The sequence below is a fragment of the Juglans regia genome, chromosome 15 (genome assembly GCF_001411555.2).
Source record: "Juglans regia cultivar Chandler chromosome 15, Walnut 2.0, whole genome shotgun sequence".
NCBI classification, from domain to species: Eukaryota; Viridiplantae; Streptophyta; class Magnoliopsida; order Fagales; family Juglandaceae; genus Juglans; species Juglans regia.
The window spans coordinates 5,970,840-5,991,053 of record NC_049915.1 but is presented as its reverse complement, the minus strand read 5'-3'; the positions used below and the strand labels follow the sequence as shown (position 1 = coordinate 5,991,053).

The following is a 20,214-nucleotide window of genomic DNA, read 5'->3' as shown; positions in this document are numbered from 1 at the left end:
GCCACTATAGGTGCTGGAGGAAGGGTATGCATACTAGGTAAAGTGATCTGAGAAGATTCTGGTACTGAATGGGAATTAAGATCAGTGTTGAGATAAGGTTCCTGTATAGCAGATACTGAAACTTGCTGAGTTGGTTCTTGGGTTGGTTGTTGTGAGGATACTGTTTCAAAGGTTAACTGTGGAATTGTCTCACTGAAATTATTAATGGAAAGGAAATGAAAAGGTAGTAGAGTGATACCTGAGTGGAGTGATTGATCTCGTACAGGGTTGGAAGATGTAGCCTTTATCTGTGCAGGAAACAACTGTTCATCAAAGACTACATGTCTTGACATATAGACTTTATTTGTTTCTAAGTCAAGACATTTGTATCCTTTTTGATTGGAGCCATACCCAAGAAACACACATTGCTTACTTCTAAACTCTAGCTTGTGTTTGTTGTAGGGTCTAAGCAAAGGATAACAAGCACACCCAAAGGTTATCATGAAAGAGTAGGGTTCAGATTTGAAGAGTTTAGTAAAGGGAGTGTCAAATTGTATAGAGGAAGATGGGAGTCTGTTTATAGAGTACACAGCAGTATGAAATGCTTCTACCCAATACTTAGGAGGAAGAGAGGATTGAGCTAGTAAAGTAAGCCCTATTTCAATAATATGCCTGTGTTTCCTCTCTGCAATCCCATTTTGCTGGGAGGTATGGGGGCAGGTTATGCGATGAAAAATCCCATTGTCATTGAGATATTTGGCAAAGACCCGAGAGGTATACTCACCACCTCCATCGGTTTGAAATTGTTTGATCTTTTGGGATAGTAGATTTTCAAGGATGCATTTGAACTTGACAAAACACTCAAATAGATCAGATTTGTGCTTAAGAGGAAAGAACCATGAGTATCTTGAAAAATCATGAATAAAAACCACATAATAGTTACATCCACTTATTGAAGGAATAGGTGATGTCCATACATCACTGTGAATTAACTCTAATGGACTAGAAGACACTCGACTAGACTCTGGAAAAGGAAGCTGTTTACTCTTTCCTAATTGACAAGGCATACATAGACTTGACTGAGACTTGCTGGAGCTTATTAGAAGATGATTATTCTGGAGAACTCGATGCAGAATTTGAGTGTGAGGATGTCCAAGTCTCTTGTGCCATGTGTCTATGGTAGTCTTGACTCCAACCAAGGCCACAAATGCCTTTTTATTCTTGACTAAGTTTCCTAATTGCACTGGATATAGGCCACCTTCACTTGGTCCCTGTAGGAGGATCGCCCCTGTCAAGTTGTCCTTGATTAAGAAATAACTGTCAGTAAATTTGAATGAACAATTATTGTCATGACAAAACTTTTGTATGGAGAGTAGATTGTTTGATGCAATTGAACAATGAAGAATATCTTTCATGTGAATAATAGAGTTAGGTGTTCTAAAGGAAGATGAGCCTATGTGTGTAATGTGAAGACCATTACCATTCCCAACAGTGACAGTGTCAGTACCCTGGTATGGTTGCTGCAATGTCAGATTGTTCAAGTCTGCTGTGATATGATTTGTAGCCCCACTGTCAGCTAGCCACTCATCATCACCATGTAATGAATTAGACTGTGATACCATGGCTGCAAGTTCAGTCGAGGGATGCCTTCCTTGATAGGCAAAATCCATTCGATGAAAGCAGTCTAATGCCTGATGACTGCTTTTACCACAGATTTGACAAGGAGTCTTGTTGGAGGTAAATTGATTTGGAGGGCTCTTACCTTGTGACTGATGTCCAGAATGAGTATAGCTTTTCTTCTGATTTGGGTTCCTCCCAGTAGGATACCTTGATGTTCCTTGAAAACCACGCTTTGGCTTGTGGTTTTGTCTTGGGAATTTTTGAGAATACAAGGCAAAGGAACTTGATTCCGCAATAGTTGCCTGATTCTCAAGTAGTTGCTCATAACTAAGAAGTTCAGATTGGAACTCCTCAAGATTCATAGAGGAGTCCTTGTTAGCAAATGAATAAGATGTAATGAATGGATTATAGGGTGGGTTCAAACCACCTATAATGTAGGAGATAATATCTTCATCACTTACAGTTTTACCAACTAAAGCTAATTGATCTGCAATAGCCTTTGCTGATCAAACAAACTCACTGCAGGTTCAAGTGCCTTGTTTGAGGGTCTGCAACTGGCGCCTTAGATGATTCACCCGAGATTTTGAGGGTGAGGCATATCTGGTTGAAAGAGCATTCCAAACCTGTCTAGAGGTATTTAATCCATACACTGTGGGACAATCTTATCAGACAGTGTAGCAATGAACCAGCTTAGAATAAACTGGTCCTTCTTTTCCCAGAGAACAAAATCTGGGTTCAATATCATGGAATCCTTTGTATCAGGATCCTGAATAAACTGATCTGGACAGACCTCTGAGCCATCAACAATGCCCAGCAGTCCATTTGTTCGCAATATGGGGAGAAATTGACACACCCATGCAAGATAATTTGTATCATCCAGTTTAGTATACACTGGATGTGATATGTTAGGAATGGAGAATGATAAAGAAGCAGCGGAATGATTTGATCCAGCCATGAATTCGGTGCAAACCTAGAGGCTCTGATACCAAGAAAGAAATAATGAAATAAAGGCTGGCAAGGATAAACATATCCTGCCTTTGTGTATTGTATTTATAGATAAAGATTTACAATGAACAAACTGATATGTACAGTATCCTATAATATAGGAGATAAGGATAACCATCCATATACATAGGACTAAGCCAACTACAATTCTAAACCAACTACAACCCTATCTTGATAAGCGCCTAACTCGTGGACTTATCCTTTAGTTTGTTGGAAGAGATAACTGATGCTGCAGGCTGATTTATCTTAACACTATAAACAATATAATTGTCCACAGATTCCACACCCATCAATTACATTGTTAGTACACCTCTTTTGGCTTATTATGCTGCTTCTATAAATAGTTCTAAGTTTTAGGTGTGGTGGAAATGGGGGCAGTCAATCAGGGCACTGGTTTTGGCTTATAAATGTACTTCACAGCAAAGAAGTTGAACTCCAGCTGCTTTTCAGCGATCCAGGCATGAACTAAGGCATTTTTGCAGCTCATTTAAATATTCAGAGATTTCACATTCGATGGAAAAGTTGAAACACAGTGCCGGATTTGAGGTCGGACGAAGGAGATCCCGGTGCCGGAAATGGGTCTCGTGTGCCGGTCGGAATGTGACGGTCTCAGAGGGGCCACTGGTTTGAGGAAAATGAAATGGGTGCAGAGATGAAAATGAAAGGGCATGATCATGACTCATGGGCACAGATGAAATGGTCAAACGCAAGAAGCAAATGAAAAAAAAAAAAAAAGGAAAGAAATGCCAAGTGGCGTGCACATGCCAAACGGGACTCAAAAACGGTGTATTAGATCGGTGGTTGTAGCATTTTCCATTCAATTCATCAGTTTTTGCAGGCAAATTTTGTAGTTAAGTATACGTGAATTAAAGAAATTGCAAAACAAACCAGGCCAATATTATTGACCATTTCTGTAATTCAATTGCCATCCTCGCTCGAGCTTCATTCTGTGGAACTGATGTAGCAATTAAAAGATAAACAGTGAACACTAGATCATTTAAAATCTGGCCAAGTTAATACTATAATATGATATAAATTATCTTATCAAGTGTGATAATCACAACCACAGAAAGTTGTACACAGGTGCTGCTTAATGCTCCTACCAAGAAAAACCTTAATGTCAAAACATCGTTGTACACAGGTGCTGCTTAATGCTCCTACCAAGAAAAACCTTAATGTCAAAACATCCAACGTGAACTACTGATCATGCTGTATGAGTTCTGTCGGTGATCACCAGTACTTGTTTATTTTTCCAATCAAATGGTTAAGAATGACTCACAGTTCTGCTGGTTTTGCATGAGGCCAATAGAATGATCAAGTGATCTTTTAACATTTCCTTGTGCATGCAGCTAGCAGATTGAAATGTCTACCATGTTGGAATTTATGCAGGCATAGTACTTGACTGGTACTCCTTTGTCGAATACTCAATTCCTAACAAGTACATTTTTCCTTTTGCGTGAAATATCGGAAAAAAGCTATCCTCAAACCAATTTACTTTTCAATGTTATCACCCTCCTTTGGTTGCTGGAGGTGCCACCTAACTTGTCAAAAATGATATTTTGATTATATTGTTCATATTTTAATGTGGAATTCATTGCAAGTAATCTAGGGAAAAGATCAAAGTTCAGGATAATGCTAAACTAAGGTGTAGCCACTACTTGATATGGATTAACTTGACGGTAAACAATTAAAGTGGGGCAAGTGTTCGGCCCAATGTATACTTTGACACCTGTTTGGCGTGTATCGTTCTAGCTACTCATCCATGCTTTATGCTCAACTACAATTCTTCTGATCAGGCCCCAACTACAATTCTTCTGAACAGGCCCCAACTACAATTCTCCTCTCTGCACGAGCTTACTGTGGCCAAATTAAAGCCTATGGGATCATTCCTATGCCAAAGCAAGAGGGTATATTGTATTCACAAAATTTTCAATTTTCCCATTGATTCATGACATCAAGTACTGTAGTCCAATTTTAACGTTTAATTAACATTATCCAAGGAAGCATGCAAAAGTTGGGTCAAAGTTGAAACACATTCATTGAATGACTTTCTTTTGGGGTTTGGTCCAATCCAATGACGCGCTTGAATATATCTTGAAAATTCAAAGGAATCAGGACTATATATACCCCTATTCCTATCAAAGAATGGATCAGGATCTCAACTTACCACTTTTAAGCAAGCAGCTGCCTCTTGAAAGAATTCACAGTTTCTTTCCAAGTCTCAAAAACCAGGCACTCCCCAGCCACCTTGTCTGATCTCTGTCCCTCGATTTCCCTTATCCCTAATGGAAGCAAAAATTACTGTACCCCTACAGCCACCCACTTATGGAAATGTAATCACTGTTCTCAGCATTGATGGCGGAGGAATAAGAGGGCTTATCCCAGGAACCATCCTTGATTTCCTAGAATCTGAGCTTCAGGTTAGATATATACATGAGTAATATAATGTTTCATGCCTAGAGAATCCTCCATCCAATGTATCCTTCATTGCATTTTTATTCACTTTTCAAGCATGAACGCTGTATATATATATATATATATATAAGCAGAATGTTTCAGCATGCATGTAATCTTCTATCATTTACACTGAATTGTTTGTGCATGGTGCAGAAGCTGGACGGGGAAGATGCAAGAATCGCAGATTATTTTGATGTGATTGCAGGAACAAGCACAGGCGGCCTTGTAACTGCCATGATAACTGCTCCAAATGAAAAGAACAGACCTGTCTTCGCTGCTAAGGATATCAAGGACTTCTACTTGAACCATTCCCCTAAAATATTCCCACAAAACAAGTAAATTTAGAACTCATTTGAGAGGAAACTGTATTTTTCATGAGGACAAAGCTGTACTTTTTCCATTCATTTTAGTTACTAAAACGAGTTACGTACTTTTTCCAAAATTGCAGTTTTCCGCTATTTCCACTTACTGTAAAGATCTTCAAAGCCCTTTCCGGACCCAAATACGATGGTAAGTATCTGCATAACCTTGTTAGGGAAAAACTGGGAAGTACAAGAATGCATCAGACTTTGACTAATGTTGTCATCCCAACATTTGATCTCAAGCGACTGCAGCCAACCGTCTTCTCTAGCTATGAGGTTGAATATCATCTTCTCTTCAAATAGAATAATCAAGACTGATTATTAGAGACTTCTAGCTGTTCTTATCCTCTAAATTAGGAAGTGATTGCAAATGATGGAATTTTAAGATTCACTTTGGTTTCCTTCTTTTATATTTGATTTCCTTCTTTTATGCACCTGCAGGTAAAAAAGAACCCAGGCTTAGATGCCCTACTCTCAGATGTATGCATTGCAACCTCAGCTGCACCAACTTATCTTCCACCTTATTACTTCGAAACCAAAGACCCAGAAGGGAACGTCAGAGAATTCAACCTTACAGATGGTGGGGTTGCTGCTAATAATCCGGTATCTTTCAAGCTGTTTCAGATCCTACCTGATACCAATAATTGTAATTCTAGTAGTACTGGTGTTAACCGGCCAAAATTGGTGTCTTTTCCAGGCTTTACTTGCCATTGGTGAAGTGACAAAGGAGATCCTTAGAGGAAGTCCCGACTTCTTCCCTATAAAACCAATGGACTATGGCCGGTTTTTGGTCATATCATTAGGAACTGGCTCAAATAAAGACGAAGAGAAATACAAGGCTCGTGATGCAGCCAAGTGGGGCATACTAGATTGGTTAACCAGAGGTGGTTCCACCCCAATAATCGACGTATTTTCTCAAGCAAGTGCAGATATGGTTGACGTCCATCTCTCTGAGGTTTTCCAAGCCCTTCATTGTGAGGAAAGCTATCTGCGGATTCAGGTATGTCATGTTTATTCAAATCCATAAGTCCATGACGAGTAGCTATAGGCATGTTTTTATGCACTCGATTAATATGGGCATGTTTAATATTTGAATCAAAATAATGCAGGACGATACATTGAGTGGGGTAGTATCTTCTGTGGACGTTGCCACAACGAAGAACTTGGATGATCTTGTCAAAGTTGGAGATGAATTGCTGAAAAAACGAATCTCTAGGGTGAATCTGGATACTGGCCTCTTTGAACCTTCAAATAGCGAAACAAATGCAGAGGCTCTCATAAGGTATATTACATGAGATGAAAATGATTTGTACAGTCTAGAAAGCGTGCAAGTCTTCTTTAAAAAAATAGGTCATAAACGGTGAGATCCACGTAAAAAAATATTTTTTAATATACCTATTCTTAAATATTCTCGAATATTTTCAGATATTTCCTTCTCAAATATTAAAACAAGAAATAATTTTAAATTTCACATTTTCAAATTTTTTATCTAATAATTATAACTTTCTCAAACGTCGAAACAAAGCACAAAAAGTAATACTATTTTTTCAAATTTTCAAATAAAAATTAGATTAGAAAATTATATTCAAATAATTTTTTAATTTTATAATATTTTCATTTAATTTTTTTCCTCTCATTTTCCAAAATCTAATAAAACATCTTATATAACTCAAATTATTATACTACTATTAACAGATATATTGAGATATTCTAAATATCCAAACGGACCTGAGACTGTACGAAATTTATACACTCTAAAACTTTATTTAGCTAGTATTACTCTTTTATATATATTAAACTTTTTTTTTGTTTGGAGTTTCTTTTTTACATTAAAAAACATAATAATTTAAAGCATAAAATATGTCTTTGCTGCAGGTTTGCAAAACTTCTTTCCCAAGAGAGGCATCTTCGCCATGCTAGGTCTCCCGTTGGAAAAGTTAAAAGTCATGATAATCACAAATGATGATGTTACTTTTTACTAGGGTTTTGGATTCCCTGTTCCTCTTGTTTCTGGCCTCCCAATCAAACTTTCAGAGTGTCAACGTGCATGCTTACCAAACCAGCAGTGGATTGCTCTTTGATCACCTACCTAGCTAGCTAATAAACGCTAACAACAGCTACAACACATACATATATATATATATACACACCTTACAGTACTACTAGAAACATCTTTTATGTTTTAAGCACCCAACGATTAATTGAGAGCTTAGAACATATTTTCAGATGTTTTTAATATTATATATCAATGTGTGTCTCAATTAATATAAATGTTCCTTAATTTGGGTTTAATTCTTGTTTTTTTTTTCTTATTCTCTCAATAATTATTGGTTCTGTTTGTCTCGAATGTTTCTGAAAGTTTTAGCTTTAATTTCTTGGTTTATGTATTCCAGTACTTGTTGGATTGGATCAAATGGATGGTTCTTAATTCCTTTAGTAAGCCTCTTGTTTGGTTGCTAAGAAAGGAAGAAAGTAATTGTAATAAAATAAACTTATATTTCTGTATCTAAAATTGTATGATTAATATATTGGCCAAAGAGCGCCTAGCTATTTATAGCGTTGAATGAGGAACATTATAGACAGATTTGTATTTATTGGACCTACTAAAATTAAATGCAGATTACTGAAAGCTAAGAGGGGGGAAAAAACAAAAAAAATAAGTTAAATCTTATTAATTATTGCTGAATTGATAATTACAATAAGAAAAAATCTATTCATCATCCATTTTTCGATCATCCTCTCATCATTCCATGATGTGGCATTAGATGATAGGTTCACAAGTAAAATATAATGTATAATCTCTAATTATCTAATGCCATATCATGAGATGATAAGTAACATTACTCTTAGAGTACTAATGATATATATAGTTGGTATATAAATCTCATCCCATTTCTTTTGAAAAGAATACGGTCCATTATGAAAAAGTTGATATTTTTTAAGTGTGTCTTTTATTTCTCTTACTTCTTTTAAAGAAAAGAAAGTGCACAGTGCTTGTATATATACTCTATGATTGTAAAAATAATTTTCTTTATAGCTAGCTAAATTATATAATTTTTAGTATATTAATGCATTTTACCTTAATAATTTAAGAACCTCAATTTTCACTAAATAAATTGAAAACTTAGAATTAATTAATTATGTTTTCCAAGTAATTAATTGACTACTATAAAAAAAATGACTTAAGCATATTAAATTTTTACGTAACAAAAGTACACTTGAATGACATTTCTTGACATAATTTCTTTAAAGATTTTGTAGAATTAAATATTTTTTATTTAACAGATGGAATGATTAATTTTGTATTCTACATGAAATATATATCAATTCTATAATAAGTATGAAGGTAATTATATATATATTAATCTAACACAACCAAAGGGTGATCATCAAGTTTCTCAAAATCAAACTAAAAGCTCAAAAGTCTCCTTATTAAACTTTCAGTCTCAATCTATAGTTATATCTTTCTTACCTTCACCATTATTAATATATATATATATATATATAATATATATAAGAGCACGAATTGATCAACTTTCATATGATCAAAACAATGTATTCAGCCAAAAAAAAAACCATGCATGACGAAAATAGTGTGGGGGAGATCGAACTTGCATGGAAAGGATGCCAAGTTAGAGAAAAAAAAACAAAAACAAAAACAAAACCAAAAACACTTGAATATTATACATAAAAATAGACGACGTCAATCGTGAGATCTACATGATGCGTATTCACATCTCTGATCTTCGAATTATTAAAAGTGTTTTTTAACGATGGATTCTAAATTCTGTCCGGCATTAGTTTCTAATTTTATCCATGAGTGCTGAATATGGAATATTATGCTAGCTGTACTCAGCTCATTAACTTCCAAAGAAAATATCAATGTCGTTTTCTATCATCAACTTGAAACCTTATACGTTAAAGAATAGGAAAAGTTTGTGGGGGGTGTGAACCATGAAAACGATTTCTATTATATATAAATCTTTAGTCTTTCCCGTTTGAATAGTGAAAATGTTTCATCTCATCTCATCTTATCTCATCTTTAAAAATTTTCTAAATTTCTATACAAAATATAATAAATAATTTAATTTTTTCAAATCATAAAATAATAATAATTATATTAAAAATAATATTTTATTTAACTTTCATCTCAATTCAACTCATCTCAACTTATTATCCAAACGGCACATACTTCAAGAGCCAATAATCACTGCGACCATCGCTTTTGATTTCAAGAGGACTACCGATCAAGTTGTTGATCAATATATATATGGGTTTCCCTTTTCATCAGTTTTCAACAACAACCAAATAATATTGCACCTGTCATTGGACCTACTTATAAAGGAGGAAAAAAAAAACAAAAAAATAAATTAAATCTTACTAATTATTGTTGGATTTATAATTGAGTAATGTTATATACAATCGTGGAGTGTGCAAGTGCCGTGCAGTCACTTTGAAAAAGAGTGGGGTCTACTATTAAAAAATTAATTTTCTAATTTTCATGTAGATCTCGTTTTTTTTTTTCAAAGTGATTGCGCAGCACTTGCACACTCACGACTGCAACTATCATTTCTCTTTATAAGTAGAGTAATAATAGATATAATATAGTCAGTGTACAAATCTCGTCTCATTCCCTTTGAAAAAAGTATGATTTACTATGAAAAAGTTAATCTTTTCAAGCAAGTCTCATGATATTTCTCTTATTTTTTTAAAAAGAGTGTGCAATACTTTTATATATACTCTATGATTATATAAATCATTTTCCTTATAACTAAATTATATAATTTTAGTATATTAATGCCTTTTACCTTTATAATTTAAGAACCTCAATTTTCACTAAATAAATTGAAAACTCGGAATTAATTAATTATGTTTTCCAAGTAATTGACTAGTGTAAAAAAAAATGACTTAGCATATTAAATTTTTATGTAACAAAAATATACTTGAATAACATTTCTTGACATAATTTCTTTAAAGACTTTGTAGAATTAAATATTTTTTATTTAACAAATGGAATTTTTTAACTTTATGTGTATATTTAGTAAAAACTCAAGGAAATTTGATTCTAACTAGTTCAACTAATATTCTGGAATTGCACGAGACATTTGACTTATCTCCGGACTTGGACTTGAAAAGGACTGATATCTAATGGTCAACTTAGATTGCGATTGCTACCAATTTATTTTCCGCATGACTATTTTAATAATCTGTACTATTCTTTGTCATTTTCAATCAATTCCAATCTGCTTTAATTGATGTGTTTTAACTTTTTAATTGTTTCTTGATCATTCAGTGATTCGAGTGGCCACTACAACAAAGTAGCCTTTTTGCCACAAAAATCTTTTTCAAGACAAACCATGGTGGAAAATACTTGATTTATGTCATAAACTGGGTTCGTGGGAAAAGATTCGCGATGTTGCAGCGACATGCCGACGGCCCACTTAAAATTGTTGTAACAAAGTTCTTTACCCACCAACATATTTCACCGAAAAAAAAAACCCGTCATTTTACACGGCTTAATTAAGCCGTGTACACGTGTTATAACACGTGTGCAAACCTTGTTAAGAAAAAAAAAACATGTGCAAACCCATGGTGGGAAATTGGACCTGGAGCGCATTCTCTCCCTTTCGTCCGATTTCAGCGGGAAAATTTCTTCTCACCTCAGACCAAATCTAACAAAATTTCCCCCTGCCTCTCTTATTTTCTCCCATTTCATGAAATCCTCCAGTGATCGACCATTTCCATGTCGCGTCAATTAGGGAGATAATTTAGCAGAAAGGAGAGGATCGGCGTACACGAGTTGGTAACAACTCCCTCGGCTTGCACCTACCACATTCAATTCTAGAAGACTCAGTGGAGCTTCCAACGTCGCCGACCTCGTGGATTTGTCTGGTGGCTGGTTGGACCCTGCGCTCCACCGAAGACAACACATTTTTTGTAGCGTCACTGGCTGAGGGCACCTCGTGGGTATCAGTAGAGGGGTTCGCGCGGTTTGAAGTTGGAGTTGTCCACGGACTGGTAGATGCCGTCACCACTCTAGCAGTGGTAAGTCTTTCGGCTCGCACCTGTCACGAATAGAAACCCTAGTCTTTAATTCATGTTCTGGTTTTCAACATCAACTTGGGAAAGCAAAATCGCTCCTCTAATTGTTCCTCTTTTACTGTTCCATTTTTATTCGCTATGAGTACTCAAATTTATGACTCGTGTTTGTCAAAAGAATCAAAGATTATTAACAAATATCTCTCTATACTAATTTTGCATTATATTTTTACAAATTGCAACCAATTAGACAGGGTTGATGTAGATCTTGAAAATGATTTGGAAGATCTCTGTTTTGTTGTGGTGTTTTTATTTTATTTGATTTAACTTGAGTTCTCAAATAGTGGCCAACATTATGTTTATTGGTTATGAACTTAATATTATTTCCCATCTCTATTGTAAATTATCTTGTATTTATAAAGTTTGTAAATGTTATAACTTGATTTTTGCACTGTTTTCTATGGTGAATACAAACTAGGGAATTAATTTTTCACATCTTAGTCTTTTTTCCACAGTCCAATAAAAGGGTGCACTGAGCTGACTAAAGAAACGTGGTATTAGAGAAGTATTTTATTATCCCATATATCGTTTCCTCACAATCCTCAAATATTGCCTGATAACCAATTTTCTTCCAAATAGTGGTATGATTTAATGGAGTTTTTGGTTCAGTTACCCACTATCCATGTCACATGATTATAGAGAGATCCCTGTTGTGGTGATGCTTTATAGTTAGGAAGGTCGAGTCAGAGGTATTGACCGGAGGATTTCTCTCCACAAATTCATACTCTGCAACCTTTTTGTTACTTCTTTGTGCTAAACCCAGTTTTGTTTTTTCTCACCTCACAACTTTCCTTGTCAGTTATATATGAAGTTAAATTGTATAAACCAAAAATTCCTGCCTACCTCAGAAATCCCTCTTTACACTTTCTTATCCCTCTGTAGAGAAGTTTTCAAACCCAACCCAGCCCTTTCTACATAAAATAGTTTAGTTTATTTTAATAAAATAACAATTGTTTCTCCAAGGATAATCCTTCTATTCGTCTTTCACCAATCTTGGTTACTAGCACATTTTCGGTTACTCCAGAATGATATCATCACAGTTTAAGGCACCACAGTTGGAGTCACCAACCTTGGTTACTTGCTTTAATTAGGTCAAGCTAAATAATGTAAATGTTTTTATTTCTATAGGTTTCTAGCCATACTTCCAGAATATCCTAAAGGTTTTAGACCAAAAAATCATTATTCTCTAAATTATGGCATGGTGATGTTTTGGTTAAAATCCATCCTTAATTCTCATGGACTTTGCATCACGAATTACTTTGGTGATGTTTTGGTGCCTTGTTTCTCCCTACTTGTTCTTTTCCATATCACTGCCTGCTGCTTTTCCATATTACTCAATTCGTTTTCTTGAGCCTGTCTTAATGCACGCATGCTTCTACAGCAACGGCTCTAATTTGGCTTTCCCACCAACTGGACAATTTTGTCACTTTTTCTTTCCATTTCCCATCCAACTGAGGCTAATTTGGGTGCATTTCACAACATTAGATTCATGATAAATCTTATTTCTTACTACCTGGTGCTTAACCTAATTTATTTATTATTTTAACCATTACTTTTGTGCTTTTTCCATAACAATATCACAATCTTTTGCAGACCTTATTTGCGACGAGACAAAATATTTGGTCAGCATTTGGCTAGTCAACGAATAGGATGGGGGAGACTATGAATGTAAGTTTAATGATCTCATCTGTAAAGGGCCTTTTGGACACCATATGGATGCCCAACTGTTTAATTTCCTTAATCTATGAACTGAAAATGTTAACATTAAAGAAAGGCATTAGTTGATTTTAATAAATTCTTGTATTGGGAAACATATCTATAAATTAGTCAATTTCATCCCCCAACATTGGTGCAAATTCTAATTCCTCACTTTTGACTCAAATCAAATTTGGTTCAATGTCAGTAAATGTCTCTGCAACTACAAGTGCTGAGAAAAGTGGAGTAGCCAATGCTGGACATATAAGTGAGAGCAGTTCATTGCAGATTGAGCCTTACAAGGAGCTAGTAATAAGGTAACGAGTTTGCTTTCCTAATGCACATATCACTACTTGGCAGCTTCTTATCCTTCTTGTAGGATACAGTGAAAATATTAGAGGACTCTGGTCATTGCATTTTTTTTTAAAATTTATACTCGTTTGCCCGTTGATACTTCTTCAATTGGTAAGACCATTGCAATTGTTTTGATAAGTAATAATTTATTCAATAAATAAGCATAATCCTAAGTACACATGACGTACGTTTAAGGAAACTCTTAAACTTCCTCAAATGAAAAGAAACTAAACGCAAGAAAACTAAAACATGTGCAGAAAATTATCTCTTTTAAACAAACACTTTAACCCAATAACTCAAAGTACACAAGAAAAAATCTCATAGATCTCCCAATGAGCGTTCTTTATCTTCGAAGCATCTCCCATTTCTTGAGTAACCATAGTGCACCACATAAGACAAAGATGTAAGGATTTCCAAACTCTCGCCCACTTCTTACAGCCCTTCAAAATCTTCCACCCTTCCAATAATGTGCATTGCTTCTCTAGGCATGATCCCAATGCAAACCTATCCAACTCAAAACCTCAGTCCACAAGATTCTTGACACTTCGTAGTGAAGAAAAAGATGATTTACAGAATCTCCTGCCCTTTTACACATGACACACCAATCAGTTATATTTATTAGTCTCCTAAGTTTAATATTTGTCAATACTGAACCCAAAGAGACCACCCAACATAAAAAAGTAACCTTACTGCTTTCTTTCACTTTCCATATGCTTTTCCCATGAAAAACACAACTAATATGACTTGACAAAACTCTATAATAAGATGAGACTGAAAATTAGCCTTTCCAGCAGGGATCCATACCATACTATCCTCTCTTTCAAGTACCAACTTTGAGCTATAGAGTTTGATCAGCAGATCCTTAACTTCATCTACCTCCCAATCATTAACATCCCTTTTATAAGTTATATTCCATTCAACCTGTCTACTATTACTGCAGTATTTTCATAAATAGAACCATTATGATCCCTGGCAATTCTGAAGATTGAAGGAAAAACCAGCTTGAGAGATTCTGCTATTATTTACAGATTTAAGAGAGGCTCCCAAAGGAAGCCCAAGATACCTCAAAGGCAAAGAAGAGATTCAAATGCCCAGTAAATTAATTTGATCTGATAAATTCTGAACATCATCCACATTAACAATTTCAGACTTCGACAAATTAACACTTAATCCCGAAACAGCAATGAAACATAGCAAAATGAGTTCTCAAAACACGAACTTCTTAAAAAGAAGCCTCACTAAAAATCAAAGTACCGTCATCAAATAACAAATGATCAATCTGAAAACAATTCCTAGTCTCCTTACCCACCACAAAACTGGACAACAAATTACCCTCCACTGCCCTCTCAATCATTCTACTCAAAGCTTCCATAACCATAACAAAAAGAAAGGGGGAAATAGGATTGCCTTGCCTCAAACCGCGATTAAGAAACAAAAGAAACCAGCTGGTTCACCATTCACCAATATATAAAATTTCTAAGTCGAAACACAATGTTTAATCCACAAGCTCCATTTAGCACCAAAACCAAATCTCCTCAATAAATAAGCAACAAAATCCCAGCTTACATGATTGTAAGCCTTTTACATATCAAGCTTTCCCCACCTTCAACCTACTGTCCAAACATTCAAGGTGCAACCATGCATGAGAATTGGGAATTCTCTTATATCCATCCTGCTGGTCTAAAAGAGAATTTTACAAGCAAATATATATATATTGGCCAGATTGTATTCGATTAACTCATACGTCTTTGTATATATATATATCTTAATTCTTCAGTATATATCCTTTGGTGAAAGGCAAATAAACACTGCCCTAAACCTAACCTCACATGGTTGTTATAACTATCTAGGTTATTTTTATAAATAAGCGAAACGATTCCACTTTTTTAATATTTGACCATCCATCCATCCATCCAGTTAATTTGCTTCTACCTAGCCTAGCTATATCTACTACTAGTTGCTAGCGAGAAATGGGATTACTAACTCCATGTTGTAGCATATGTCAGTAAATGTGGTTTGGTTGCCTGCTCCATAGAAAGCAGTCAGAAAAACCAAAACTAAAATAGCCACGATTCAAAAGTAGATCCACTTGATTTTATAAAACTACTGTAGTGTACTTATAAATTCCATGGAAGTTAATGCAACTAATATGGTATTATATTAGAAGACTAAATGTAATAAAATAAATTACGTTCTGATGATTCAAATTAAAATTTCTCTTTGTCTTGAAAGTTTTCTAAAACATGGAATATGTACGTGATTTACTTTTAGAATTATAACTGTTAATAAAAGACGGACTTGATTCAGTGATAAACAGAAGTTTCATATACTCCAACTGAGGCATTAAATTGCGCACAACTAAAGTAGTTTCCCAGCAATGTGCATATTCCCCCGACTATAACTATTCTATTTACTGTCTTTCGGTGGCCAGGGAATACTGTCAATAACATTCTTTTGGAAAGAACTAAAACTTGGCTAGTACTAAATACAGTGACAATAGTACCAAAAAACCAAAACATCTTTGAGTTGTGAAGCTCATTTTTCATACCCATATGTATGAAAAACGTTGTGAATAATTTGAACCGTTGATTTTATTTGTCACTTTTGCACCATTCAATAGTATGCTCCTCCCAACAAAAAAAGAAAAAGAAAACCTGCTTGGGAATGTTATTGATGAATTCTTTCGTCATGGCAAGTGGGACTCGTGTAATGGGCAATGAGTGTGTCGTCTCACACTCCTGTGGGGACAGTGCATGTCTGTGTGACAGTTAGTTGGAGTGCATGCAGTAGCTAGGTGTATTGATTTATCTAAATATTACGATTAGATAAATCAACTCCATTTTTCCATCACAATTTAGTATATCACCTGAATTTATTTTATTGCTTATGTTAGCCTCTTTTTATTCTAGTAATGCTAAGTGGGTTACGTTTGTTATATTTCATTGCATAGGTGACTCCCATACTCTGATAATAGTTTCTTCCGTGGTCTGTCTTCTTTCTTGATATTTAGTTAAATTGTGAGTCATCGGGTGGGAGGGTCATAGGACAGACTTCAGCCTCGTATCCAATCATTTGTTGGCAGCTTTTACGCAAGATCGTTGCTGTGTGGCATAAACTCGATCATCCAAATCTTACTAAGGTATACTCCCTACTTGTGCATCTTCTGCCCTTCTGAATCTGCATATATATATATATATGCATATATAATTTATGTTACATTTTTTAATTTATTATGGACTATGAATCTGTTGTCTCTTTTGGTTTCATTATCTTTTTAGTTAGTTCCTTGCATTGATTCATTTTCATGCTTTTCATATTATAGTTTCCTTTGCTGCCCCATGAGAATCTTGGTTATGCATTTCAGTCCTGTGCTTACATTTATACCATGTTCTTATATTTGCTATAGATGTTGCGTGTATCTTTGTTGTTATAATCATTGATGTATCCGAAATAATTTATGCTTCTATAAAGGAAAATAACAAGATTTTCCTGCATATTTGTCAACACCTACACAAACTTAATATTGTGTTGGAATATTATTGGTGCATGAGATCGATTTAGCCTTCATATTGTTGATCGATCAGAAATATATGTTGAATCTCATACGTACTAGTACTCCTCCAAGTTAAGCCTTCATGATGGGTTATGATATTTACCAATATCACGATGCTTATAATTTCAAAATCCCTATATATAATATTTAGTTATAAGTTAAGTTAATAACTCAAGTATAATTTGATTAATTCATTTATCTCATGTACTGGTCAAACTTAAATTCTTCTTTATTTTATAATTGCTGCATTGACATGTCACTGAACTGAAAAAAAACATGCGCTGCAGCTCTTAAATTTTCGAGTATGGGCTCCTTAATTCAATAATAGTGACTAATTCTCTGGCCTCTTCCTTGATTCAACCTGAAAAAAAACATAATCCTACATTCATCCAACACGATTTTAGCTAGTCATTTATGAGAACCTGTACAACTAATAGCCAAGGTTACAACAAGTTGACAACACATGTTACGACTCGACTTTTAAACCCACCAATTAAACATACATGTTCACCTCTACCTACCCACAAATCACAATGCAAACATATTTCAGCTTGATGGCGTTTCTCATTTTCCATTCTCTGCTAATTTTTTCATATATCCCCATAAATACCTCCACTCCAAGAACTAATCTTTTACATTCATTCTCATTGATTATCCCCCTAACAGTATCTTTTCCAATCTCTTTTCCCATAGTTGGTCAGTGCTCTGATGGATAAGGCTTGGATGCTTATCGAAGATAGATTGCATTCCAATGAATATGGTGAAGGTGTTAGACAATTCCTGGCTATGGCTCAAGCCCACACACCTGGATCTGATCACATTAGGTGTCCATGTAGGAGATGTCGAAATAGAGCGTTCCACTCTTTTGTAACGATAGAAGATCATTTGCCACGAAACCACTTCATGAGGATTTGGAACTATCCATGACTAATGTTCATGGTAAATACATATTTGCCACCAAACTTAATTGTGGTAATAATACTATTCAGGCAAATATTGTGCATGGCATAAAACTTGTACCCACGAGCCCTACCTCATGGGTACCCATTTTTGGCCACTACTCTTCCCATGGAATGATGGTATTTCCCACCAAATCATATGGCAATAAGACTTTATTTGCCGTGACAAGAAAATGTTTTAACTGCCACGGATGTCGTGGGAAATTGAAGTTTGCAACCAAACTAAACAGTGGCAAAAATAATTTTGCCAAGAATATTGTGAATGGAAAAAAACTTGTTCCCACGAGTTGGTGTTATGGATAAATATGTTTTGCCACCACTATTTCCATGGAATGATGGTATTTCCTACCACATCATATGCCAATGGAACCTTATTTGCCACGAGAGGTCCATGTTTTAACCGCCATGGATGTCATGGGAAAAATAATGCTTTTCCCATGAGCTTGTGGTAATGGTGGGAAAAGACCATTTCTTCACCAATTATATGCCACGAGTCTGCCGCCGAGCAAATTGGTGGAAACAAGTTTTTCCCCACTAAAAGTTAGCTTTTTCCCACGAGAAGCACTTCCGGCAAAAAATGATATTTAGTACTCCAACAGGGAGCCAATATATAAGATACAAAATAGGTAAAATATATGACATGATCTGTGAAATATCTAACACAAACACAATATAAAATAGGTAGATTAATTGGATTTGATATAAATGTGTTTGAATCAAAATCAATTGATCCAATAAGATACTATTAACAAATGGATCAATTCATGCAAGTCAACCCACAAAACCCGCAATCAATCTGTATAGCATGAACAAATTCTATATTTAAATTTTATAAATGTTTAGTCTTATATGTCTTTTATTGTTGTTGGAGATATGTGATATTAATATTAATATTTGACCACGTTATATCTTAAACTAGTAAACCTTTTTTGTTAATATGTAAATTTATTTTATGAAAATATTAGTTTTCTTATATATATTAGTTTGAATATTGATAATAAAATATTTTATTATGAATTCAATTGTAATTGTGAATTATTTATATAGTTATCTTTGTATTATATATGAAATTATATTAATTAGGTTAAAAAATAAATATATCATGGGTTAGCTCAAACCAATTTATATGAAGTGAGTTAAATGGGTCATGCCCAGGTTAACCTGATAAAAATTAATTACTAAATGAGTTAAGCAGGCCGCCGTGTTGTGTCACCCGTTAATTAAATGTTCGGATTTGGATTAGTTCGTATAGCCCAATATTCATGACTTGACACGATACAAACACAAATTGTCACCCTTAATAGAGACGAATTATTTCTTTTTTCTTTTTTCAATCATTCTTTCATATGGGTGATAATTAGGTGATCATGTGATTAACAATTTGAAGTCGAGAAAATGAAAAAGTAAAATAAAATTAATTCAGGCTATATATCTTGCAATATCGATCATGCTTGTTTTCTTACATAGCCATGATCAAAGCATATGTATGGTTTTTGTCTTTTTGATCATCATGTGTGTCTAGCACTTAACATGGGATTCACATTATTTAAGATTAATGTTTTTCATAACGTGAAATTCTAAGATTAAACATGCAAATTGGAATCACATATATTGGTACCGGCAATCATAGGATCCATGCCACTGACATGCTATTGAAGTTTGGTAATGTAAGTGATAGGTTTACTATATGGTCTACGTAATGTTCATGATTTGGATATTCGGGATGTGGAAATTGAAATAGATTCTATGTTAGTAATAAAATGGTTGCAGGCTAAGAGATGTGGGTTGTGGTATCTAGAGGATTATTGGGATGAAATTTTGCATTTACTTAACGGACTTAGATTCTCTACGAATCATGCGTACAAAGTGATTAATGCTGCGGCGGATGGGTTGGCTCGTTGTGGCGCCAAAGGTTGCAATCGAGTGTGGTTTTCATTTTCAGATTTACCTTTGGATATTAAAGGTATTATTAGATTGGAGAAGATGGGATGTCCTTATATGAGGAGTGTTCGGTTATAAGTATAGTCTTTTCTTTTTTTAGTGTTATTTTTTGTTTTTTGATGTTTGGAAATGGATTGGGTTCATGTGACGTTGTTTTCCCAATTTGTAAAGTTGATTCCACGGTATTCCT

The 20,214-nt window shown here is 34.8% G+C and overlaps 1 protein-coding gene across 1 annotated transcript; it reads left to right on the top strand.

The window, feature by feature from the left end:
• The first annotated feature begins 4,745 nt into the window (after positions 1-4,745).
• On the top strand, positions 4,746-7,715 carry LOC108992345 (patatin-like protein 2). The gene is made up of 7 exons (XM_018966877.1): positions 4,746-5,024; positions 5,215-5,396; positions 5,510-5,699; positions 5,865-6,026; positions 6,121-6,423; positions 6,533-6,705; positions 7,299-7,715. Exons 1-7 carry the CDS (start codon positions 4,890-4,892, stop codon positions 7,384-7,386), a joined length of 1,233 nt encoding a protein of 410 aa, XP_018822422.1. The 5' UTR covers positions 4,746-4,889; the 3' UTR covers positions 7,387-7,715.
• The last annotated feature ends 12,499 nt before the right edge of the window (positions 7,716-20,214 follow it).

Excerpts from the sequence above, each read along its gene's own strand:
- LOC108992345 (XM_018966877.1), top strand. The coding sequence starts at position 4,890 with ATGGAAGCAAAAATTACTGTACCCCTACAGCCACCCACTTATGGAAAT. Across the intron at positions 5,025-5,214 it reads TCCTAGAATCTGAGCTTCAG|AAGCTGGACGGGGAAGATGC; the intron begins GTTAGATATATA and ends TGCATGGTGCAG. Across the intron at positions 6,706-7,298 it reads AATGCAGAGGCTCTCATAAG|GTTTGCAAAACTTCTTTCCC; the intron begins GTATATTACATG and ends TCTTTGCTGCAG.